The following is a 27,210-nucleotide window of genomic DNA, read 5'->3' on the forward strand; positions in this document are numbered from 1 at the left end:
CTCCATTAAAATCATCCAAACTCATAACCCAACTTGCACCATCCTGCTCGCCCATCACCCCTGTCCTCACTGACCTACATTGGCTCCTGGTCCGGAAAAGCCTCAATTTCAAAATTTGTATTCTTGTTTCCAAAGCCCTCCATGGCCTCACCCACTCCCTATCTCTGCAATCTTTTCCAGAAAGACTTGTATTTAAATAGTGCTTTTCACAGCCACAAGATGTCACAAAGCACTATCCAACCATTGAAGTACTTTTGAAGTGCATTCACTGTTGTAATGTAGGAAACACAGCAGCCAATCTGAGCACAGCAAACTTCCGCAAACCGCAATGTGATGATCAGAGAACCTGTTTTTGTGATGTTGATTAAACAAATATTGACCAGGACGCTTGGGGTAACTCCCCTGCTCTTCAAAATAGCACCATGGGATCTTTAACATCCACCTGAGCAGGCAGATGGGTCATCCGTTAAGCATCTTATCTGAAAGACGGCACCTCCAAAAGTGTAGCACTCAAAAGTGTAGGATGGTGCAAATTGGGTTATGAGTTTGGAGCTATGAGTACTGCGCTGGAGTGTCAGCTTTGATCTTTGTGCTCAAAATCCTGGAGTGGGACTTGAAGCCAGAACCTTGTGACTCAGCAGCGAGACAGCCACAGCTACAACTCTGAGGTCACTATGCTACTCCATTTCTGGCCTCTTGCACGCCCAATTTTCATTGCTCTACCATTGGCAACCATACTTCCAGTTGTCTAAGCCTTGTGCGCTGGAATTCCCTCCCTGAGCCTCTTCACCACTCTCTCCTCCTTTTAATATGCTCCTTAAAACCTAACTCTTTAACCAACCTTTTGGTTACCTGTCCTAATAGCTGCTTGTGGCTGTGTATCAAATTCTGTTTGAGAATCGCTCCTGTGAAATGCCTTGGGATTTTTTACTATGTCAAAGGCACTACGTAAATGCAAGTTGTTGTGGTATTCTATAACACTAGTGATTCTTCATTTTTCACAATTCAGTTCTTTTATTGAGAATCCTGGATGAAGGACCAAGGTCCCCTAGTGTAGGAGAGTAGTGACCAAGACCTGTCGTGCAGGAAAGTACCGAACCAGGGGTGAAAAGTATAGGAGAGGAGACGGGATGAATTCAGAAGCAGCGTGGAGGTGATACTAGCCTTGGATTTTAAAAGGCTACTGATTGGAGGAAGTGAAGGCCGAGCGATAAAGGTGCTTTTCAATTCCGGAACCCTGTGATGTAGGAAGCATTGCAATGAGACCTCAGTTGATTGATGGAATCTCCTGTCTCAGTTTATAAAAAAAAAAGGGAACAATCTTGCATTTACTCCCTCAGTACTGCGCTGGAGTGCCAGCCTAAATTTTCGGCTCAAGTCCCTGGAGTGAGGCTTAAACTCTCTCAACCTTCTGACTCGAAGCAAGAGCTGCAACCACCGAGCATGGCTGACTTGGGGGCTTTTGTCGTTATGGGTACACTGATGTGCAAGTTGTTTTGCATGCTGGGTGCCTGGCAGCCTGATTTGTTTGTGGCCAGAATATAAAGGAGGAGGAAAGGTGTGTCAGACCATGCATTTGGGGTTTAGGAGGAGCAACAGGGGAAAGTTTATGGCAGCAAGTACCTTAGCTGTGATAGTAAAATGAAAGGCAAAAAAAGAGCGATGGAGAGGTTGGGGGCAAGTAAGTTTAGGCTGAAAGAACAGTTGTATAAGTTATCTGGAACAGAAATTGTCATTGGATTCTAGAGGAGAGTCCTATCCGACTCGAAACGTTAACTGTTTCCCTCTCCACAGGTGCTGCCAGACCTGTTGAGTATTTCCAGCACTTTGTTTTTATTTCAGGTTTCCAGCATCTTCAGTATTTTGCTTTCATTATTGTGTCAACTGTGGCTCCATTGGTAACAGTCTTGCCTCTGATGTGGTGGGTTCAAGCCCCACTCGAGACCTGAGCGCACAATCCTGACTGATACTCCAATGCAATCCCGATGGAGTGCTACAATGTTGAAGGGGTCGTCTTTCAGTTGAGACATTAAACTGAGGTCCTGTCTGGCCCTCAGCTGGAAGTAATATGGCACTATTTCAAATCAGAGTAGGGAAGTTCTCCCTGATGTCCTGGCTAATATTTATCTACAACTAGGATCATGGAAAGGTTGCAGTACAGAAGGAGGCCATTCAGCCTGTTGTGTCCATGTCTGCTCTCTGCAAGAGCAACTCACCTAGTCCCACTCCCCTGCCTTTTCCCTCTAGTCCTGCAAATTTTTCCTCTTCAGATAATTATCCAGTTCTCTTATGAAGGCCTTGATTGCATCTGCCTCCACCACAGTCTCAGGCAGTGCATTCCAGATCCTAACCACTTGCTGCGTCAAAAAAAAAAAGCTTTATCGTATGTCGATGTTGCCTCTTTTGCCCACCACCTTAAACCGATGTCCTCTGGTTCTGGATCCTTCAGCCAATGGGAACAGTTTCTCCCTATCTACTCTGTCCAGACCCCGCATGATTTTGAACACCTCTAATAAATTTCCTCGTAATCATCTTTTCTCCAAGGAAAACAGACCCAGTTTCTCCAACCTATCCATGTAACTGAAGTTCCTCATCCCTGGAGCCATTCTCATGAATCTTTTCTGCACCCTCTATAATACCTTAACATCCTTCCCAAAGTGTGGACACAATACAACTGAGGCTGAACAGTGTTTTATGCAGGTTTATTATAACCTTTTTGTGCTCTATGTCCCTATTGATAAAGTTCAGGATGCCATGTGCTTTATTAACCGCTTTCTCAGTTTGCCCTGTAATCTTTAATGATGTGTGCACATATACCCCCAGGTCCCTCTGCACCTGCACCCCCTTTAAAATGGTACCCTTTTATATTGCCTCTCCTACTTCTTCCTACCAAAATGAATTACTTCACACTTTTCTGCATTAAATTTTATCTGCCACTTGTCTGCCCGTTCCACCAGCCTGTCTATGTCCTCTTGAAGTCTATCACTATCCTCCTCACAGTTCACAATTCTTCCAAGTTTTGAATCATCTGCGCATTTTGAAATTGTGCCCTGTACACCCAGGTCTAATCATTAATATATATCAAGAAAAGCAAGGTTCCCAACACCGACCCCTAGGGAACCTCACTATATACTTAACGTCGCTTAATAACCAAATAAGTGTTTATTTATCATATTGCTGTTTGTGGGCAGTGTATCAGAAGGCGTCTTTGCGCGTGCACATATTTGCACATGCACACTCGGCCCGCATTGTTCCTGCCTGTGCATGCGCAGTTTACCCCATTGATAATGTCATCGAAACACAACTGCCAGCCAGTCCACTGGTGCCAGTACCGGTTTGAACAGACGCAGAGGCATGCGTGGTGATTCCATCACGTATTCTGCAAAGATCCACGCCATCTTTAATGCAGGCAGCTGCCTAAGACATTGTTGGCTTTGATGTCACAGGCACTGTAACTGCGCCTGTGCAGGAAGTGCACCCTCTGCAGTTGTGGCGTCACCAAACGCAGCCTTTGCCACCTTTTGCTACATTACAACAGTGACTACACTTCAAAGGTACTTCATTTGGCTGCAAAGCACTTTGCAATGTCCTGAGGTTGTGAAAAGCACTGTAGAAATGCAAGCCCTTCTTTACCATCAGTCCTTTTAGAGTCATGCCCGCAGAGTGTGTGAGAATGTATTGGCAGTTTTCACAAAATTAGATCCCCTTAGGACAGTAAGGCAAGCGGTGGGTTGGGTTAAAGTAATGTTGCGACCATGTTCCTGTCTCAAGAAGCCATTGTTCACTGTCACCGGCTTAAAAAATATTACAAGCCTGTAGCTGTGGCCCAGATACAACAGCCCTATTGTTGAAGCGTGATCGAGGCTGGAGAGTCCTGTGGATACTTAACGATTGTTTCAAACAGATGCTGTTTTCTTCATTATCCAGTCTGCAGATTAAGGGCTCAGATCTCAAGTGTCTGGGTCCTGGTTTGTTTGGGTGAGTTTCTGCATTTTGCCAACATGCGTTGCTGTTGGGGGAGGGGATTGAAACTGTCTCTCTCCCTTTTGAGGGTGAGGCTCTTGGAGTGTGAAGTTTGGTCAATGCACTTTGTGCTATTTTCATATACTTCAGAAATAGATAATATCACATGCCATGTTATCAAAATACGAACATACGAATTAGGATTAAAAGTAGGCCATTCAGCCCCTCGAACCTGCTCCGCCATTCAATAAGATCATGGCTGATCTGTTTGTGTCTCGAATTCCACACTCCCATCTACCCCAATAACCTCTGACTCCCTTGCCTAACAAGAATCTATCTACCTCCACCTTAAAAATATTCAATGACCCCGCCTCCACCACCTTCTAAGGCAGAGAGTTCCAAAGTCACACAAGCCTCAGAGAAAACATTTCTCTCCATCTCTGCCCTAAAAGGGCATCCCCTAATTTTAAAAGTGTCCCCTAGTTCTGGACTCGCCCACAAGAGGAAACATCTTTTCCACATCCACCTTGTCAAGACCATTCAGGATCTTTTAAACTTCGATCAAGTCTCCCCTCACTCTTCTAAACTGCAGTGAAAACAAGCCCAGTCTGTCCAATCTTTCCTCATAAGACAACCTGCTCATTCCAGGTTCTAATTCTAATTCTAAACCTCCTCTGAACCGCCTCCAACACATTTTACATCCTTCCTTAAATAAGGAGAGCAAAACTGCACACAGTATTCGAGATGTGGTCTTACCAATGCCCTGTATAACTGAAGCAGAACATCCTTACTTTTATTTTCAATTCTTCTTGTCACAAAAGGTAGCATTCCATTAGCCTTCTTTATTACCTGCTGTATCTGTATTCTAACCTTTTGTGACTCATGCACTAGAACACCTAGGTCCCTCTGCATCTCTGAGTTCTGCAGTTCTCCGTTTAAGTATTCTTGGGATGCGGGTATTGCAGGCAAGGCCAGCCTTTGTTGCCCATCCCTAATTGTCCTTGAGAAGGTAGTGAGCCTTCTTGAACTGCTGCAGTTCATGTGGTATAGGCACACCCACAGTGCTGCTAGGGAGGAAGTTCCAGGATTTTGATCCAGTGACAATGAAGGAAGGGTGTACGTATCCAATCGGGATGTTGCGTGACTTGGGGGGAGCTTGGAAGGGATGGTGTTCCCATGCACCTGTTGCCCTTGGCCGCCTTGGTGATGAAGATTTGGGAAGTGCTGTCAAAGAAGCTGCAACTTGTACATATTAGACACCTATAAAACACAATTTGGCAGTGAACATGCTAACTCCCTTAGCCTCTAATTAATGCCTGTTTACAGGGATTGAAAGCCTAATTCCAGAGCAGCCTCCCTGTTTACAGGGATTGGGCATCTTAAGAAGAACAAATCAATATTTACAGGGATTGAGCATCTAATCCCATGGCAACAAATCCCTGTTAGAGGGATTGACAAATGAACATGCAGAGCAGCCAATTCTGCCCCCCCCCCCCCCCCCCCCACACACAGTGGTGCACCACCTGTGACATACTGAACCTCTCTTTGCTTTCAGAAGGTGGCATTTGTTCAGTCAATCATAACAGCTCATTCATCTTTGGTGCTTACGATGTTGAACATAAAAATGCACGTCGGACTTTTTTTTTTCATTTTCCCGCTGTGGTAACCTCATACAGTTTTAAATTGCATGCTTTCCCCATCCAGACCAGCCACTAAGTATGTGCATTACTGATGATAAACCGAGCCCCAATCTGCCCTTGCAGGTGGATGTAAAACATCCTAAGGCACTATTTCGAAGACGAACAGCAGAGTTCAGTGGAAGTGATGAACTTTTCCTTGCACGTAAGCTTCTTCAGAGTCTCTGACCAATATGTATCCCTCAACCAACATCACAAAAACATATTATCTGGTTATCATATTGCTCTTTGTGCGTGCTTGCTGTGCACAAATTGGCTGCTGCACTTCCTACATTACAACAGTGACTACACTTCAAAAAGGTCCTGCATTGGCTGTAAAGCACTTTGGGGCATTCTAAGGTCATGAAAGGTATTATATAAATGCAAGTTTTGATGGGGACTCATTTGTTGCCCAGCTCCCCCCTCAACTGTGGGTTAACCCCAATTCTCAATTGTATTCCCTTACTTGCTATTCATTGGAGAGCAGGCAAAGGAGAGAGAACAGTGGGCAACCCCAACTTGGATCACCTCTCCCCTCCTATGCTTGGGTGGCCTTGGAGAGAAGCAAGCGAATTCTGCCAGTCAGCTTGAGGCCTTTTGTGAGACTGGTGAATTATGGCCACGTGCAGGAGGAAGTACTGGAGGGATTGTAGCCTGGCGAGAATCCGCACCTTCAATTAGATCAGGGAAGGAGATGAAATTGGGGAGAAAACTTCCTGTAAGTGTAGCAGCCAGCTCTCTCTTTGTTTAACCAGGCAATCAGCAAACTTGTGCAAAAACATTTCAACCCTGGGAATGTGATCTGTGCTGAGTTAACAGGAGTATGAGTGCTCAGGTTGGCCGAAACACTCCAGGACTATGGAAGAGAAACTCCTGATAGTTATTCAGCCACACCTACTGGAAGCTGGGTGAGAACAGGTGCAGGAAAAACCTTCTGGCATCACTGAGGCTCGCATATAAATAATGGCTCTTTTTGAGCAAGGTAACAGAGTTGTAATTCCTCCATGCCACCCTCCCCACTACTGGTGAAACAGTAACCCAACGAGGAGTCGGTGCGTTTTGAAACAGGAGTAGAGTGAGGAGGAAGGAAAAGGTATAATAGACAAATATGCAAACTCAGTTACTGTAATAATTTAAAATATTTGTCAGGGATCCAACATGTACTGTCTCTGTCAGTCTACAGACACTAAGCTCCTCTGTGAGGAATTGTAAGGTATCTAAATGTCCTAAGTGGTTGCTGCCTCTTTTGTCTGAGTTTGTTTGAAATAGTAGGCTGAGAGACAGAATTAAGAGTTTTAATGTGTAGATTATACAGATTAACATAGTCTCTCCTGCTTTTTTTACATGCTTTGGCTGCATTCTGCATAGGCTGTCTTGTCACAGTGCAGCTATTATATTCAGCCACAGCTCAGAAGGATTACAGCTGAAGTACGAGGCCCTTCAGACTACTGCTGATTAGAAAGGGGGTAAAGTCTGAGATTGAGAGAGAGAAAGAGGACAAATAACTTGAGAGCAGATGTCTTGGCTGAAGATGGAGCAGCAAAGACACAATTACTATTGTTCCATGTCCCAGAATAACCCCCACTCCTCTTCCCCCCCCCCCCCCCCACCCACCCACCCAACCAACCACTGCTACTTCCGTGTGGCTGAACTTTACTCAGTCACGCACCACTCCTCCCCCTCCCTGTGCTGCTGTCATTTGCTGCATCATATGTCCCCTCTGCCCCATTGTTCTCCCTGTTTGTAGGCACGCTGCTGTTAACTAGTTCAAGACATACAGATCTGTAACCCTGTCAGACTGGGTTGGCTTTAAGTTGAGTTGACGAGACTTACATTTAATGGTCCTTTTTTATTCCAGTTCTTCATTTTCTTTCAATAAGTGAAAGATGTTATTGTTTTTCTGGGACCTTGTTATATATAATTGCCCCTTCGTTGGACTGAATTAATTAAGCAGTGGGATTGAAACCCACGCAGTTGGACATATTTTTTCTTTGGCTTTGTCCTTGATGCCATCCCCTGCACGAGAGACAGTAGGATAGTCAATCTACTCTAAGGCTCCTGCCAATGTTGCCAAGAAGCTCAAGGTCAGACGCTGAGATTATTCCCCTCTTCAGACTTTTGATTTCTATTTTCTACCCCTGGGCATTTAGAGCAGGCGGACACCTGGGTCATGAGTCTCTCTTTTTTGCAGTCCGCCTGGGAGCTGAGTGCACAATGGATGAAATATAAAGATCGATTGTACGTTGTAGAGACATTTATAGATTTTCCTGCCCTTCATATCTTCATACTATTCTTTTTCAAATACTGTTCAATTTACTTTTTATAGTGTTTATAGCCACTCATGGTAGCATACCATGTTCTGATAACCCCACCCACCCTCAGCATTTCCCCCATGGAAACATCTCTTCCTATTGCTCTAGTGCTAACCCTGAGGCTATGTCCTCTTGTTATTGATTTTCCAACCAGTGGAAACAATCTTACGTTCAGTACCTTTTGCCTTCTCGAGACATTTCGCCATTTTAAGGATTTCCTCGCCCCGCAACATCTCTGTCCTAGAGAAAAAAGCCTCAAGTGTTTAAGCCTCTCTTTTATAACCATAACCCCTCATTGCTGGCATCATTCCAGTAAGTCTTTGCTGCACCCTTTTCAATGGCTCTTCTCTCCATCCTATAATGGTATGCCCAGAACTGCACTAATGCTCCATGTTGGCTTCAACCGATATGTGATGTACAAATTCAGCTTCACTTCCTTGTTTTTGGTATGAATTTTCAGGTCCCACTGGGGGCAGAAACAGAGGTGGGGGCTGCCCTGCCTGGATTTCAGGCCTCTGGCTCTCCTGAGACACCTTGCAAGCTGAAGGTGAAGCAGTGAAATGGTGGCCACAGTAACGCCTGCCATGGTCTGTTTAAATCGGGCCCACACTTGAACAGTCCCATCTCCATTCCCACCCTGTGGCCACTAATTGACCAGCAAGCCCGTTTCCAGGCCAATTAAAAGGGCGCTGCCGGTGACCGGTGACTGCTTCACCCTGGGGGTGGGTTTGGGATCTGGAAATGGTTCTGACTTCCGTTTCCTGGCCCCGGAAGGAAAATCCTGCCCTTTATGTTCACGTTCCCCAGATGTGTAAAACTCAGAATCCTACTTGCAATTATTTTGGTCCTTTTTGCCGGCACTCCCAGCTTTAAAGATCTATATGTTGGTATCCCCTTGATCCTCCACACTGTTAAGAATCCTGCTGTTTAGTATATGCTTATTTCAGTCAGGCTAATGGTACGTAGCGCAGAACAGAATGCACATGGCGGAGTTTTGGGAGGGTGGGGCAAAGGAGGACATCAAGAAGACCATCCATCTGTGGGTGGCAACGGCACACACGAGAGTTTCTCTTGTGGAAGGATGGTCAGTGGAGGTGGAAGTAAGCGGCCTTGGATTGGTCATAGCATTTAAAGCTCCAGGTTGAATGGAACACCCAGATTGCGAATCGTCTGCTTCAGTGGTCTGAAGAGGGGGCTGGAATCAGTGGCATAGGAGTGTAATTTGTAGCAGGGATCAAAGACAATGGGGGAATTTTATGCTCCCCGCTGCAGTGGCTTTGGTGGCATGCGGGGTGATATAATTAGGCGGGAGGTGTTTTTTTTGGGATTTCTGATGGTGGGATGTTTTAGAGGAATTAAGTCAGCAGCGTGTTTGCGGCGTTCCGGGGTTCCCCCAATGCAGTGGCGGATTGCAGCTTTGCATTCATTTTAATACCATGAATACTCATTACCCTACACGTAGTTACAATTTAGTCCTACCTGCTAGATTAAGTGAACGGCGAGCGATATACCTGTGCCACCCAGTTTGTTTTACTGTGGCGTGTAGCTGTCAGATTTGTGCAATTGAGTCTTAAGTCTGTGCTCTTCTCCCTTTAATTCATCCGCTAAACTAACTCCAGCATTACAATGGCTGTTTGCCTCCCGGCCAGCATTAGGATGCATGTTTCCCACCAGGCTCGGCACCAGCAAGGGTGAATCATCTCAGCGGATGGTGGCGAAGGCAGGGGCTACATGGCAGAGCAGGGGAGGGTACTGGGGGAGGGAAGAGTGGGGGTGATTGGGTGTATGGAGGAGCAGGGGAGGGTGGAGTGGAGCGTCCAGGTTTTGACCAGTTGATGAAGATGCATTTTGTCGGCTGCGGGGTGGTAGGTGGATTAGATCAGTACTGTGTGATATGGTTCTGTCGGGCTCAGGTCGGGTTTTTTTTTTTTTTTGCAGACCCGAGCAGGCCTTTAATAAGGATGTCACATGCAATGGTCACAGAAATCTTTAGGATCCTGGAGCATGACCTGCAGCTGCTGAGCTTTGGGAATCTCATGTCAGTTGCCCTCAAAATGATTGCTGCACTTAATCTGTTTGCTAGTGGGTCCTTCCAGGAATCCATGGGTGACACATGCGGCATCTGGCAGTCTGTGACGCACAAGTACAACAAAGAGGTGGCCAATGCCCTTTTTCAACGTGCCGATGATGTAATCTACTTACCTGTAGACAAGGACAGCCAGGCAGCAAGGTCTGCAGCCTTCGGCGCCATCGCTGGGTTCCCTGGATTGCAAGGGGTGGTCGATTGTACTCATGCAGCCATCAGAGCTCCCTGGGACCAGCCTACTGTCTTTGTGAATTGCAAAGGCTTCCACTCCTTAAATGTACAGCTAGTTTGCGACTTTAGGAGAAGAATCATGCATGTCTGTGCAGGTTTCCCAGGGAGCTGTCATGACTCCTATGTTTTGAGGAACTCCCAGCTTCCAGCAGTTTTCAAGGAACCAGCTGAAGTGGATGGATGGATCCTGGGTGACGAGGGTTACCCGCTTTGTACATGATTGACGCCAATACATCATCCCTAAAGGGCTGCTGCACACACATCCACCAGAGCCATCATTGAACACACCATTGGCATGCTGAAAATGTTATTCCGTTGCTGTGACCGGTCTGGAGGGGCTCTTCAGTACGCACCACAGAGGGTGTCACGAATAATCATTGTCTGCTGTACCTTGCACCACCTTGCAATTGGATGTCGCAACATTCTGCAGGCGGAGGAACACCAGTCCTCCTCAGATGAGGATGACCATGAAGAGGAGGACAACAATGACAATGATGCTGTCATTGATATGAGGGGCATGGAGAGACATGCAAGGGATATCAGAGAACCTAATTTATGCACGTTTCATATAAGAATATACCACAGCATCAAGGAACGTTGGGAGGGGAAACGTAACTATTCTCCACAGAAATTCCCTTTTGCATGAGTTCTTATTCATCGCTGCAATCTTAACGAAGCGATGCTGCACTTTCATGTGATTGGCATTTGAAATCATCTATGGGCTACAATGAATATGACTACACACCACTGCAAACAGCGTTAAGTTATGACCCAGGAAAACAAAAGTAAGGCATGAAAGTATTGGAAAAGTTATTAATCATCAATAGGAAAGCAGACATCATTGAAGAGTGAAGGCTCAAATTTCAATGAGATATGGACACTGGATATTTTCTGAGATGCTTTGCAAACATCATTACATTCCTGCCATAGGTCTTCAAAGAACATCTTTGTATCCATCTGAAACTAAGCAGAACATTAATGATGGTGGATCAAATTTTAAATGAAATAAATATGTAAGAATAAATCTCTTCTATTCTCACAACACGTACATCACCTGTGCTATCTTCGTGCTCAAAACTGTTTCAATTTCCTTTTTCCTGTCACTACGTCTACGTTCTACCCTGATGTTAGCAGCTGAGGTGGAGGCAGTCTGCTTAGTGTACAACCCATTGCTGTGGATGACCATGGCGGGCATCCTCCGGAGGAACGGGGCCTTGGTGGCTCCATCCTTTGGGAGTCTGCAGCAATGGTGGTTGAGTACCCCCTGTATGCTCGCCTGCTGGAGGTAAGGGGGTCAACGTTGAAGTGGAGGACAAGATGCCGCTTACGTTGGGGGTGTCCTGAGGGGCCCTGGATGGCTGGCACGCGCTCCTCCTCCACCTATGTGTATGATGGCACCTGCCTGTCTCCCTGAGGGAATGGAGGGAGGTCCAGGTTCCTCGTTCCCCCTCTCACTTAGACTCTGCTGCACGGAGCCCATGGCAACAGTGATGGAGTGCAGGTCAGATCGCATATGGCTTGAGAGCTCAATCAGACTCGCCACAGAGCTCACAAGACTCTCGACTGAGGAAGCTATACATTCAAACGCCTGGGAATGGCAGACATCATGGCTTGCATGGACTCCTCCGTGGCAAGTGCAAATCCACGCAATGTGGTTGGCTCTTAAATGCTCTCTGAAATATCCTAGCAAGCCACTCTGTTGTATCAAAGCACTACAAAGTCTAAGAAAAGGAATGAACCCAGACGGACCAGCCGGCATCGACCTAGGCACTGGAAACCACAACAAACCCCAGTCCTGTTGACCCTGCAAAGTGTCTAGTCCCACAGACTAGTCATGCAACAGCCTGGCATTGTCTGCAAGGTATGATTCTGAGAGTATGACAATGTCCCAGATACCGCCATCACCATCCCGGAGTAAGTACTGTCCTCCCGGCAGGACAGACCCAGCAGAGGTGGCAGCACAGTGGTATACAGTCGGGAGGGAGTTGCCCTGGGAGTCCTCAATATCGACTCCAGACCCCATGAAGTCTCATGGCATCAGGTCAAACATGGGCAAGGAAACTTTCTGCTAATCACCACCTAACGCGCCGCCCCCCCACCCCCTCCCTGCCCCCCGGCTGATGAATCAGTGCTTCTCCACTGTTGTTCACCATTTGGAGGAAGCACTGAGGGTGGCAAGGACACAGAATGTACTCTGGGTGGGGGACTTCAATGCCCATCACCAAGAATGGCACGGTAGCAACACTACTGACCGAGCAGGCCGAGTCCTAAAGGACATAGCTGCTAGACTGGGTCTGCAGCAGGTGGTGAGGGAAAAACCTACTTTACCTCGTCCTCACCAATCTACCTGTCGCTGATGCACCTGTCCATGACAGTATTGGTAGGAGACACTACCGCACAGTCCTTGTGGAGCCGAAATCCCGTCTTCACGCTGAGGGTACCCACCATCGTGTTTTGTGGCACTACCACCGTGCTAAATGGGATGGATTTAAAACAGATCTAGCAACTCAAAACTGGGCATCTATGAGGCGCTGTAGGCCATCAGCAGAACTGTATTTAAGCACATTATGTAACCACATGGCCTGGCATATCCCCCGCTCTACCATTACTATCAAGCTGGGGGGATTAACCTTGGTTCAATGAAGAGTGCAGGAGGACATGCCAGGAGCAGCACCAGGCATACCTCAAAATGAGGTGTCAACCTGGTGAAGCTACAACCCAGGACTACTTGCATGCCAAACAGCATAAGCAGCATGCAATAGACAGAGCTAAGCGATCCCACAACCAATGGATCAGATCTAAGCTCTGCAGTCCTGCCACATCTAGTCGTGAATGGTGGTAAACAATTAACAGGAGGAGGAGGCTCCACAAATATCCCCATCCTTAATGATGGGGGCGCCCAGCACATCAGTGCAAAAGATAAGGCATTTGCATCCATCTTCAGCTAGAAGTGCTGAGTGGGTGATTCATCTCTGCCTCTTCCTGAGGTCCCCAACATCACAGATGCCATTCTTCAGCTAATCCGATTCACTCCACATGATATCAAGAAATGGCTGAAGGCAGTGGATACTGCAAGGGCTACAGACCCTGACAATATTCCGGCAATAGTACTCCAGGAGTACCTGTGCTCCAGAGCGAGACACATCCCTAGCCAAGCTGTTCCAGTACAGCTGTAACACTGGCATCTACCCAGCAATGTGTCTAGGTATATCCTGTGCACAAAAAGCAGGACAAGTCGACCCCGGCCAATTACTGCCCCATCAGTCTACTCTCAATCATCAGTAAAGTGATGGAAGGTGTCATCGACAGTGCTATCAAGCGGCACTTGCTCAGCAATAACCTGCTCAGTTTGGGTTCCGTGAGGGCCACTCAGCTTTGGTCCAAACATGAACAAAAGGGCTGAACTTGAGGTGAGAGGAGAGTGACTACCCCTGATATCAAGGCAGCATTTGACCGAGTATGACATCAAGGAGCCCTAGCAAAACTGAAGTCAATGGGAATCGGGGAAAACACTCCACTGGTTGGAGTCATGCCTAGCACAAAGGAAGATGGTTGCGGTTGTTGGAGGTCAATCATCTGAGCTCCAGGACATCACTGCAGGAGTTCCTCAGGGTAGTGTCTTAGGCCCAACCATCTTTAGCTGCTTCATCGATGAGCTTCCTTCAATTGTAAGGTCAGAAGTTGGGGATGTTCGTTGATTGTGCAATGTTCAACACCATTCATGACTCAGATACTGAAGCAGCCCGTGTCCATATGCAGCAAGACCTGGACAGCTTTCAGGCTTGGGTTGATAAGTGGCAATTAACATTTGCACCACACAAATGCCAGGCAGTGACCATCTCAAACAAGAGAGAATCAAACCATGTCCCCTTGACATTCAATGGCAGTACCATGGCTGAATTCCACACCATTAGCATTCTGGGGTCACAATTGACCAGAAACTGAAGTGGACCGGCCATGTAAATGCTGTGACTGCAGGAACAGGTCAGAGGCTGGGAATTCTGAAGTGAGTAACTCCCCACCTGTCTCCCCAAAGCCTGTCCACCATCTTCCGCATGGGAAACAGGAATTGCGGCCGAAGTTATGCCAACTTTCGGTCCCACTGTCGGGAACACCACAGCACTCATAACATTCCATCCAATGTCTTTCCAATGTTGAGGTTGTGGCTCATCAGTGATGGCATGAACATTCTGGCAGCGCAGAGGTCAAAAGGAATGTTGGAGTGGTCGACTTTGGACGCATTGGCACACGTGTCTAAGCTGACCCTATGCCTGTGGATGATGTCACCCGAGGGACAGCAAGGGGCCAAGGATAGAACCTAGGCCGAACTCTGAAAATCTATCCTTGGGAGCCATTCTCCTTTCTTATCTAGATTTCAGTGTGATTGGGTAGCAGGTCACAGTAGCAACATCCGGTACTTTTGGAAAGTGTAATGGAGAACTTGTGTTTCTGACTGAGGCAGCTTTTATATTGTTCCCAGCTTTCGTGGTGTCAGCATCCCAAGTGATCTGTAGAACAAGTGGCTGAAAGGGATGCCCCCTCTTTTCACACTCCTCCAGACATATAAAATATCATCTTAATTGTTGGAAAATATACTTCTGTAAAGGTGAAAACAAGCAACAATAGCCCAGACATCACCATCGTGGTGGTTTTCCTTCACACAAAGAGCCAGGCCTAGACTACTTGAGACTCTATTGTGTTGAAATGGGTCATTCTGCCTGCCAGGCTCAGTCTTCAGCCTCGGCATCAACACTTTCTTTCTTTTTACTTGAAATTTAAAAAAAAAACTCACCCTTTTAACCCGTTCATCACCCATTTTCTGCTTCTGGGGTCATTGCTTTTGTGGTATTCAATTACCATGGTGACTAGGAGATGGCTAATTCAGGCCAAGGATCCTAACCAATGCGTTCAGTAGCAGAATCCTAAAAGATACTAAGGCAATCATTTACAAAACAGCCAAAGGAAAAATCCTACATTAACTGTGCTGTAAACACTATTTCTATGGAAAAGGGCAGAGTGAAAGGCTTGAGACTACAGATTAAACTCTCTGCTCCCTTTACTCCTTACAAGGCCGCTAAAGGTTTAAATACCTGCAACACCGGTTTCCCCCCGCAACCACCTCTATTTCCTTGGAGCCCCAAACCCTATGTGCTGCAGTAAGTGAATTAAGGAGGGCATTTTGTTCAGAAGTGAAATGAATACCTTTTTTATTAGACAGTAGGGACTGAGTTTTTAGGTCTCACTGGAAATGGAGGCTGACAGGGCCCACAAATACTGGCACTGGCTGGCATGCTGGTTTCCCCACACCATTCCTGGCACCAGCTATGTTCACCAGGGTGGGGGGGAAGGATGATATCCTGATCCCACCTGATCCCTGATTAAGGCCAATTAAGATTGAGCTCATTAATGGGGTGGGGGGGTGTTGATATTTTCACGGGTTCACGGGTGCACGGGGGCTCCACACGCTGTCTGGGGCAGACCCACTGAAGGGAGGCGGGTCCACAGAGGGGATCCAGTCGTGGATGCCACATGGAGTTACCAGTGCCCCATATAAGGTGACCGGCACAGAGCGGGACTCTGCCATTGATAGAACAGGGGCCTGTGGGTTTCGTCACCATTGCTGGATTTCCCCCAGGTGCAGGGTATCATCGATTTGCACCCATGTGGCCATCAAGGCACCCAGTGACCACCCACTCAAATTCATCAACAGGAAGGGCTTCTACTCCGATGACATTTAGTTGGTCCACGACCACAATAAGAGCTTCCTCCATGTGTGCGCTTGCTTTCCTGGCAGTTGCCATGACTCATTCATCTTCTGCCAGTCCAGGCTGCTGCAGCTCATCACTCCACCCCCAAAGTCTGTGGATGGATCTTCGGGGGCAAGGCATATCCCTTGAAGAGATAGAGGAGTGAGTCGCCGTCCATGAGAGCCCCTCTCACAGAGGTGCTACAACCAAAGTCACCTGCTTACTAGGACAGCCATTGAGCAGGTCATCTGGTTTCTCCAGATGTGTTTATGGTGCCTGGACGGGTCGGGTTGTGCCCTGCAAGGCTCTCACTCATTGTGGTGTTCTTCTCTGTTCTTTATAACCTGGACCTCCTGAGAGGTGTGGACCTTGATGATGCACAGGCCGCGGAAGGAGACAGCTCATTGGAGGGAGAGGAGGAGCAGGAGGTGGAAAAGGAGTTTGAGGGGGAGGATGCAGTAGAGCGAGGTGCCCCCGCTGCACAGGGAGGTGACCGGGCATGGCACGGGGCACAAAGGTCTCGTCAGGATGCCATGAATGTCAGGGATCATTTGATTCAGGAATAGTATAGCTGAGTCCCTTTGACCCAGGAAGAAGGGTATGATGTGGAAGTCAGTTTGAGCTGCCTGTGCTAACACATCCGTTGAAGACGCAGCCTGGAACACCTAGACTCTTCCGCCAATGAAGGAAGCACATCTGCCCAGAGGCTTTGCCATCATTGACGAATCCTTGATCTTCATCACTTCATACCACATTTCTTGTCAAGCCAGCAATAAAAGGAGCCTCACATGTGTGTCTTCAAGTGTCATTATTTACATAGTGCTCAGAAAGGAAACAGTGCACAGTTACAGCAATAAGACAGCCCAGTGACCCACTTAGTGCTCTGCTGGGGTGCAACTGGCATCCCCTCCAAACATCTTTGCACCACTGACCGGTTCATGCTACACAGAGTGACATGCACCTTGTGGATGTCAGTGCACAGTTCCTGCATGCGCTCCCAAGTGCTGCCGCATATGGCTATCCATGAGGTTGGCCACTCTGTCAATGGAGGAGCTCATGTACTCAAAGCCCTGAGCCATTCAGGCACACATGAGTTGAATGAACTCCTCCATTCTCTGCCCATGACCCGCACTGCCTCAGGGAATTCCGACATGTAGAGCACAATTGCTGCTGGTCTAGGTAGAGCCTCCTTTCCAGTGACTCCTGAGTCCTTGCATCTGTGCCTAGCTGAGCAGGGCTCTGACTGCTCCCTTCTTTTGAGAGGAACTGACCACAGCTGCCTCTGCCTCTGGCACCTCCTCCTGCATACTAGTGCTCCTCACCCCGTGCCACCCTATCTAAATGTGTGCAAGGACCCACCAAGGTTAGAGTATTTGCCCTGATGGACGGGGTGCTTGTAAGGTGACCGTGCTTCTTTGGTTCCTTGCTGGTCATATTGGGCTGTTAATGGAGAAGAAGTAGTTCTCTTTTGTGGACATCTGCACCTGTGGGAGACATGAGGAGATCATGAGAGTTAGCCTTGGACAGCAACACGTTTGAGGTTCTCTCAGCTTGTATGGATGAGCAAACTAACCATGGCCCATGGTACAGGAAGCCATTCAAGTGGGGGGGGGGGGGGGAGGGTGTGGTGCGGGGGTGTAGTAAATAGGAACGTAGTGGTAGCAGGAGATAGTATAGTCAGGGGGATAGACACAGCTCTCTGCAGCTGAGAGCGAGAGACCAGAAGGCTGTGTTGCCTGCCCAGAGCCTGGGTTTGGGACATCTGCTCGGGGCTGGAGAGGAACTTGCAGTGGGAGGGGGAGGATCCAGTTGTCATGGTCCATGTGGGTATCAACGACATAGATAGGACAAGGAAAGAGGTTCTGCACAGGGAGTATGAGCAGCTAGGGGCTGAATTAGAAAGCAGAACCTCAAAGGTGGTAATCTCTGGATTATTACCTGAGCCATGAGCAAATTAGAGAGGTGAATATGTTGCTCTAAGTCTGGTGTGGTAGAAATGGGTTTTGATTCATGGGCCACTGGCACTAGTACTGAGGATGGGGAAAGTGGGAGCTGTACCATTGGGACTGTCTTCACCTGAACCATGCTGGGACCGTTGTTCTGGCGAGTCGTATAACTAGGGCGGTAGAGAGGGCTTTAAACTAAATAGTGAGGGGATGGGATCATGTGAGAGGAGATGTGGTAAATCAAAGGGAAACAATAAGGTAATAGAGCAGTGTAGCAATTTGGGTAATGATAACCAGATTGTCGCAGGAAGGGACAGAGTGTACAAACGTAAGACCACAATGGCTGATAAGGCCAAAGATTGCAGAAATGGTAAAAAGACAGAGTTAAAGACTCTGTATTTGTAACAAAATGGATGAATTGTTAGCACAGATAGTAATAAATATGTATGACTTGATAACCATTACAGAGACATGGTTGCAAGGTAACCAGGGCTGGGACTTGAATATTGAAGGGTATTTGACATTTCAAAAAGACAAGAAGCTAGGAAAAGGTGGTGGGGTTGCTTTGTTAATTAAGGATGTCATTAGTACAGTAGCGAGAGATGACCTTAGCTCGGAAGAGCATATAGAATCATGTTTGGGTAGAACTAAGAAATAGGAAAGGCACTTGCAGGAGGTGTTTCTAGGCCCCTAACATTGGCTACGCTGTCGGACAAAGTATACACGAAAAAATAAATAGGGCATGTAACAAAGGTACCGCAATAATCATGGGTGACTTTGATCTACATGTAGATTGGGCAAATCAGATTGGCAAAGGTAGCCTGAAAAATGAGTTCATAGAGTGTATTTGGGACAGTTTCTTAGAGCAGTATGGTCTAGAGCCAACAAGGGAGCTGGTAATGTGCAATGGGAACAAGCTGTTAACAAGCAGATCAACCTGGAGCTCTATTCCTCCTATGTGTATCTGTCCATGTTCTATTACTTTGACTCGGATGTTGCCCTGTGTCACTTTGCTGAGTTCTTCAAGGAGCAGTCACATGAGGAACGGGAGCATGCTGAGGAACTGATGAAATTCCAGAATAAATATGGAGGTCTGATCATCTTGGAGAACATTAAGAAACCAGAACAGGATGAGTGGAGCAATGGTCTGCATGCAATGCAGAGAACTCTGCAGATGGAGAAGGATGTGAACCAGAGTCTGCTTGATCTGCACAGGCTCTCCACTGAGGACAGACCCTCTTAGTGACTTCCTGGAGACTCACTACTTGGATGAGCAAGTGAAGATGATCAAGAAGCTTGGAGATAGGAACGTAGGAGCAGGAGTAGGCAATTCAGCCCATTGAGTCTTCCCCGCCATTCATTACGATCATGGCTGATCATCAACTTCAATGTCTTTTTCCCACACTATCCTCATATCCCCTTATGTCATTTGTATTTAGAAATCTGTCAGTCTGTGATTTAAACATACTCAATGACTGAACTTTCACAGCCCTCTGGGGTAGAGAATTCCAAAGATTTACAAACCTGAGTAAAGAAGTTTCTCCTTTTCTCTTTCCTCAGTGGCTTCCCCCTTATTTTGAAATTGTGTTCCCTGGTCTGAGACTCCCCAACCAGGGGAAACATCTTAGCTGCATCTACCCTGTATATCCTTTTAAGTATTTTGTAGGTTTCAATGAGATCACCTCTCATTCTTCGAAACTCTAGAGAACACAGACCCAGTTTCCCCAATCTCTCTTCATAGGGCAGTCCCGCCATCCCAGGAACAAGTCTGATGAATCTTCGTTACACTCCCTCTATGGCAATAATATCCTTCCTATGTTAAGGGGACCAAAACTGCACACAGTACTCCAGGTGTGGTCTAACCAAGGTTCTATACAATTAAAGCAAGACTTCACTATCCTGTACTCTCATCCTCCTGCGATAAAAGCTAACATACTACTTAATTGCTTGTTGTACGTGCATGTTAGCTTTCAGTGACTTATTGACAAGGACACCCAGATCCCTTTGTACATCTACACTTTCTAATCTCTTACCATTTAAGAAATACTCTGCACATCTTTTTCTCCTACGAAAGTGGATAACTTCACATTTTTCCACATTAAACTCCATCTGTCATGTTCTTGCCCACTCACTAAGTCTGTCCAAATCCCCTTGAAACCGCTTTGCATCTTCCTCACAACACACATTCCCACCTAGTTTTGTGTCATCTGTGCACTTGAAAATGCTACATTTGGTCCCCACATCCAAATCATTGATATATATTGTGAACAGCTGAGGCCCAAGCCCTGATCCTGCGATACCCCACTAGTCACAGCCTGCCAACGCAAGAATGACCGATTTATTCCGACTCTCTGCTTTCTGCTTGTTAACCAATCCTTAACCATGCCATATATTACCTCCTATCACATGTGCTTTAATTTTGCTAACCAACCTCCTGTGGGAGACTTTTATCAAAGCCTCCTGAAAATCCAAGTATACCACATCCACCGACTCCCCTTTATCAATTCTGTTAGTAACATCCTCATAAAACTCCAACAGGTTCGTCAAACGTGATTTCCCATTCATAAATCCATGTTGACTATGCCCAATCAGATCATCATTATTCAAGTGTCCATTTATCACAGCTTTTAGAATAGATTCTAGCATTTTCTCAATGACTGATGTAAGGCTAACAGGTCTGTAATTCCTTGTTTCCTCTCTCCCTCCCTCCCTTTAAATAGTGGGGTGACATTTGCGACCTTCCAATCTGCAGGAACCACTTCAGAATCTGTAGAATTTTGGAAGATAATCACCAATGCATCCACGATCTCCATATCTACCTGTTTCAACACTCTGGGATGTAGAATGTCAGGTCCTGGGGACTTTCAACCTTCAGTCCATTAATTTCTCCCAATACAACCTTCTTACTAATACTAATTTCCTTCAATTCCTCATCTCCCCCCCCCCCCCTGCCCTTAGTTCCTTGGATCTCTAATTCTGGGAGATTTCTTGTATCATCTTCAGTGAAGGCAGACACAAGGTAATCATTTAGCTTCTCTGCCATTTTTCTATTCCCCATTATAAATTCTTCTGACTCTGTCTATAATGGACCCATATCTGTATTAGCAAAATGTTTCCTTTTTACATACCTATAGAAGCTTTTACAGTCTGTTTTTATATTTTTGCTAGCTTTCTTTCATATTCTATTCACCCTTTATCAGTTTCTTGGTCCTCCTTTGCTGTATTCTAAAATACTCCCAATCATCAGGTTTGCTACTATGTCTGGTAAGTTTATAGGCCTTTTCTTTTAATCTTATACAATCCTTAACTTGAGTATTGCTGAAAATAGAGACATATTGTCAAAGGTTTTCATCTTGCACTCATCAGGACAATCGCAAGAAGAAGCAATGTAAGGGAAAACAACTTGTACGGTATGAGAAGAAAGTGCTGATTGGTTGGCAAGTGAACTCTGATTGATAGAGGCGTTGCCATGGAGAATGCACCAGTTTACGGTGACTGACAGGTAACTGCCAAGCTTTGTTTAAAATTTAAACCAGGCTGCTTGATTCTGATTGGTCAAGGCATTGCCCTGAGGTATGAACCAGTGAATAGCTGTCACTTATTTTGTTCAGCTGAAAAAGACACTATGCACATATTCTTTCTGTCTGCAAAGAACAGGGCCCTGTGTATTAATATATGTAGCTTCCAGTACGTGAAAGTGGAGTTGAGACCACAATCAGATCAGCCATGATCTCATCGAATGGTGGAGCAGGCTCGAAGGGCTGAATAGCCTAGTCCTGCTCCTAAGTCCTATGTTTCTGCGTGCTATGTTTCTAGCAGAAACCTCTGCAGTGCTGAGGCTTCCCAATGCAGCTCAGTCTTCTGTATGTCATTGAATGGGGTGGAATGCAGTGCACCTCTTTAATGAGCACAGTGCCCTCTGTAATCACCATATCCATCATGAGTGCCCATTTTGCCAGGGCTGACTTCCTCGTGGTCTTCGATCATGGTTATTTTCATCGCTTGATCCTCCATTGCTGTGATAATTTGCAACAAGGTTACCTTTCCATCTGTTTGAGCGCTGTCCTGGCATTGTGTTCCCATTTCTCCTGCAAGGACAAAAGACAACGAGATAAAGCACTGCTGTCCTCGATGGCCAATGGCAACTGGTCATATTCATTAGAAGCTGCATGTTTCAGTGTTGGCAGCTTCTCACCATCACTATGGATCTGAACCATGCTGCGGGGTCAGTAAATACCCTGGTCACACACCCCTCGAGCAGCATGTGCCCTTAGGCTGCTCAGCTGGTGTGGCTGCTGGAGGGTGAATACCCAGAGGCCTGTCCTGAGGGTTTGGGACTGCACGCACTTTGCCAGAGCGTGTGAGGTCATTGAACTTTTTTCCTGCACTGGATCCAGGTTCTTTTCAGAAGGCAGAGATAGCAGCAGTGATTTGTACCAAGGCCAGTTTATTCTATTTGGGTGGCCTCATCCTGCCATCCTCCGGGAAGCGGGTCTCCCTCCTCTCTCGCACAACCTTCAGCATCACTTCCACCTCGAAAATCGAGGGGCTGCCCTGCCCTGGGTTCCAGGTCTGCAACACTCCTGAGACATCATGGAAATGAGAATTCCAGCCCAGTGATTCTTTACTGTCCACTTTCAGCACCCAAAATGGCAGTCACAGTAATGGCTGCCATGGTGAGTTCAAATCAGGGCCACACTTCAGTTGTCTCACCTCCGTTCCTGCCCCTGCACCTGCGAATTGGCCACCAAAACCGTCTCCATATCAATTAAGGGGTCGCCCTGTGAAACTTGGGCCTCATTTCTGTTTCCTCCCAGGGTCGAGTTCGGGACCCAGAAGTGGTCCCGACTTTCGTTTCCTGCCCCAACATGAAAATCCAGCACAAGGTATGAGGAAGAAAAAAAATGAGAAAAGCATAAGACATTTTTTTGTGTCCTGTTGAAGACACCAGTGCTTCCCAGTATCCAAATTTTGTGGAAAGTTCTGATATGTTTTTTGAGTTGAGGCCTATTCATTGATTCCTTTGTACTCAGGCATTTGATGAAGAAGCCCCTTCATCTCAGTTCAGCCCACAGATTAAAAGAACCAGAGGGGAAGTGAGGAGAATTTTTTTTTTATACAGTGAGTTGCGATGATCTGGAATGCACTGAATCACAGAATAATACAATGCAGAAGAGGCCCTTCGGCCCATCGAGTCTGCACCGATGCATTAAAGACACCTGACCTGTCTACCGAATCCCATTTGCCAGCACTTGGCCCTTAGCCTTGAATGTTATGACGTGCCAAGTGCTCATCCAGGTACATTTTAAAGGATGTGAGGCAATCCACCTCTACCACCCTCCCAGGCAGTGCATTCCAGACCGTCACCACCCTTTGGGTAAAAAAGTTCTTCCTCAAATCCCCCTTAAACATCCCGCCCTTCACCTTAAACTTGTGAGCCCTTGTAACTGACCCTTCAACTAAGGGGAACAGCTGCTCCCCATCCGCCCTGTCCATGCCCCTCATAATCTTGTACACCTCGATCAGGTCACCCCTCAGTCTCCTCTGCTCCAGCGAAAACAACCCAAGCCTATCCAACCTCTCTTCATAGCTTAAATGTTCCATCCCAGGCAACATCCTGGTGAATCGCATCCTTCCTATAACATGGCGACCAGATTTGCACACCGTACTCCAGCTGTGACCTGACCAAAGTTCTGTACAACTCCAACATGACCTCCTGCTTTTGTAATCTATGCCTCGATTAATAAAGGCAAGTGTCCCATATGCCTTTTTCACCACCCTATTAACCTGCCCTTCTGCCTTCAGAGATCTATGGACAAACACGCCAAGGTCCCTTTGTTCCTCGGAACTTCCCAGTGTCAGGCCATTCATTGAATACTTCCGTGTCACATTACTCCTTCCAAAGTGTGTCACCTCACACTTTTCAGAGTTAAATTCCATCTGCCCCTTTTCTGCCCATTTGACCATCCCGTCTATATCTTCCTGTAACCTAAGACAGTCCCACCTCACTGTTAACCACTCGGCCAATCTTTGTGTCATCCGCGAACTTACTGATCCTACTCCCCACATAGTCATCTATGTCGTTTATATAAATAACAAACAATAGGGGACCCAGCACAGATCCCTGTGGTACACCACTGGACACTGGCTTCCAGTCACTAAAACAGCCGTCTGTCATCACTCTCTGTCTCCTACAGCTAAGCCAATTTTGAATCCACCTTATCATGTATCCCATGTGCATTTGCTTTCTTGATAAGTCTCCCATGTGGGACCTTGTCAAAGGCTTTGCTGAAATCCATGTAAACTACATCAACTGCACGACCCTCATCTACACACCTGGTCACACGCTCAAAAAATTCAATCAAATTTGTTAGGCATGACCTCCCTCTGACAAAGCCATGCTGATTATTCCGAATCAAATTTTGCCTCTCCAAGTGGAGATACATTCTCTCCTTTAGAATTTTCTCCAATAGTTACCCTACCACTGACGTGAGACTCACTGGTCTGTAGTTCCCTGGCTTATCTCTACAACCTTTCTTAAATAATGGGACCATATTAGTTGTTCTCCAGTCCTCTAGCACCTCCCCCGTAGCCAGAGAGGAATTAAAAATTAGGGTCAGAGCCCCTGCAATCTCTACCCTCGCCTCCCACAGCATCCTGGGACACAAATTGTCCAGACCTGGAGATTTGTCCACTTTTAAGCCTTCCAAAACCTCCAATACCTTGTCACTCCCTATGACAATTTGTTCAAGAACCTAACAGTCTCTCTCTCTAAGTTCCATATCTACATCCTCATTCTCTTGGGTGAAGACAGATGTGAAGTATTCATTCAACACCCTACCTCCTCTGGCTCCACCCACCAATTTCCCCCTTGGTCCCTAATGGGTCCTACTCTTTCCCTGGTTATCCTCTTCCCATTGATATACTTATAGAATATCTTGGGATTTTCCCTACTTTTACCAGCCAGAGCTTTCTCATATCCCCTCTTTGCTCTCCTAATTGTTTTCTTAAGCTCCATCCTACACTTTCTGTATTCCACTAATGCTTCCGTTGATTTGCTCTCCTTGTTTTTGCTAAAAGCCTCTCTTTTCCTTCTCATCGTACCCTGAATGTTTCTGGTCATCCATGGTTCTCTGGGCTTGTTGCTCCTACCTAGTACCCTAGAGGGAACATGTTGGGCCTGTACCCTCCCCATTTCCTTTTTGAATGCTCCTCACTGCTCTTCTGTAGATTTCCTGACAAGTTATGCTTTCCAGTCTGCCTTGGACAGATCCTGCCTTATTTTACTAAAATTCGCTCTCCCCCAACCCAAAAACCTTTTTTTGCAACTTGTCTATTTCTTTCTCCAAAACAAGCTTAAATTGTACCATGTTGTGGTCGCTATCACCAAAATGATCCCCCACCGACACATCAACCACCTGTCCGGCTTCATTCCCCAGAATTAGGTCCAGCACTGCACCCTGCCTTGTTGGATCCTCTACATATTGAGCTAAAAAGTTCTCCTGTATACATTTTAAGAACTCCACTCCATCTAAGCCCGTAACACGATGACTATCCCAATTAATGTTGGGAAAGTTGAAATCACCTAATATAATTACCCTATTATTATTTTTACACACCTCTGCAAATTGCGCACATATTTGCTCCTCAATTTCCCGCTGACTATCTGGGGGTCTATAATAAACACCGAGCAATGTGGCTGTCCCTTTTATATTCCTAAACTCTACCCATAAAGCTTCATTTGATGCCCCCTCCAAGATATCATCTCTCCTTACTGCAGTAACTGACTCCTTAACTAATATTGCAATGCCCCCTCCTCTTTTACCCCCTCCTCTGTCTCGCCTGAAGATTCTATATCCCGGGATATTGAGCTGCCAATCCTGCCCCTCGCTCAACCATGTCTCCGTGATGGCTACTACATCACAATTCCACGTGTCAATCATTGCCCTTAACTCATCCGTTTTACCTGCAATACTCCTGGCATTAAAGTACTGTCCTTCCATCCTGGTCTTACTCCCTTGAAACTTACTTCCGCTGTATTCCCTCTGACTTGTTTGCTTTCCTGTGTTTAGCTGTGTCCCTATTCTGCTAGGAGTCTGCGTCCCCTCCCCCTGCCAAATTAGTTTAAACTCTTCCCAACAGCACTAGCAAACCCGCCAGCAAGGATGTTAGTCCCCCTCTGGTTCAGATGTAGACCGTCCCGCTTGTACAGGTCCCACCTTCCCCAAAAACGGTCCCAGTGGTCCAGGAATCAAAAACCCTCCCTCCTGCACCAACTCTTAAGCCACGCGTTCATCTGTGCTATTCTCCTATTTCTATACTCACTAGCACGTGGCACTGGGAGTAATCTAGAGATTACAACCCGAGAGGTCCTGATTTTTAGTCTACTGCCTAACTCCCTGAATTCTTGATGCAAGACCTCATCCCTCTTTCTACCTATGTCATTGGCACCAACATGTACCATGAACTCTGCTTCATCACCCTCCCAATTCAGGATGCCCTGCAGCCGTTCAGTGACATCCCGGACCCTGGCACCAGGGAGGCAACACACCATCCTGGAGTCACGTTGACGGCCACAGTAGCGCCTATCTGTTCCCCTGACTATAGAATCCCCTATTACTATTGCTCTTCCTCTCTTTCCCCCTTCCTGTGCAGACAGGCTGCTTGCAGTGCCAGAAGCTTGGCTCTGTCCGCACTCCCTGGAGGAACCAGCCTCATCAGCCTCCAAAATGGAATACCGATTTGCAAGCGGGATCCCAGAGGACTCCTGAACTACCTGCCTGTTTCTCTTGGACTGGTCACCCATTCCCTTCCTTCCTCAAGTCCCTTCAGCTGCGGTGTGACCACCTCTCTATACGTGCTATCCACAATGCTGTCAGACTTGCGGATGCTCCACAGTGTTTCCAGCCGCCGTTCCAGCTCTGAAACCCGAGCTTCCAGGGGCTGCAGCTGGACACACTTCCTGCACACATGCTGGTCCCGGAGACTGGAAATGTTCCCGGATTCCCACATGCAGCAAGAGGAGCAAACCATGGCTTTAAGCTCTGGCTGAAAGGATGGTGGAAGCAGTTTCAATAATAATTTTCAAAAGGGAATTGAATAAGGGAATTGAACGGAAAAAATTTGCAGAGCTATGGGGAGAGTGTGCAGGGAAGCAACTGGAAAGCTCATTCAAAGACCCAACACAGGCATTATAGGCAGAGCGGCCTCCTGCTGTGCTGTGTGATTCCAATTTTATCTGATTCTTCG

The 27,210-nt window shown here is 46.7% G+C and overlaps 1 protein-coding gene across 4 annotated transcripts in view; it reads left to right on the forward strand.

Moving 5' to 3' along the window:
- The window catches only part of si:dkey-16j16.4 (uncharacterized), a 154,094-nt gene that overhangs the window by 77,626 nt on the left and 49,258 nt on the right, over nucleotides 1-27,210 (forward strand). The window contains exon 4 of one of the 4 annotated variants that reach the window (XM_068027772.1): nucleotides 21,328-21,463. The exons of the other annotated variants lie outside the window; for them this stretch is intronic. Within the exon in view, the coding sequence (XP_067883873.1) occupies nucleotides 21,328-21,417 (90 nt within the window). The 3' untranslated portion in view covers nucleotides 21,418-21,463. The remainder of the gene's footprint in view (nucleotides 1-21,327; nucleotides 21,464-27,210) is intronic. 4 annotated transcript variants of the gene reach the window in all.

Source organism: Heterodontus francisci, chromosome 3, assembly GCF_036365525.1.
Source record: "Heterodontus francisci isolate sHetFra1 chromosome 3, sHetFra1.hap1, whole genome shotgun sequence".
Lineage (NCBI taxonomy): Eukaryota > Metazoa > Chordata > Chondrichthyes > Heterodontiformes > Heterodontidae > Heterodontus > Heterodontus francisci.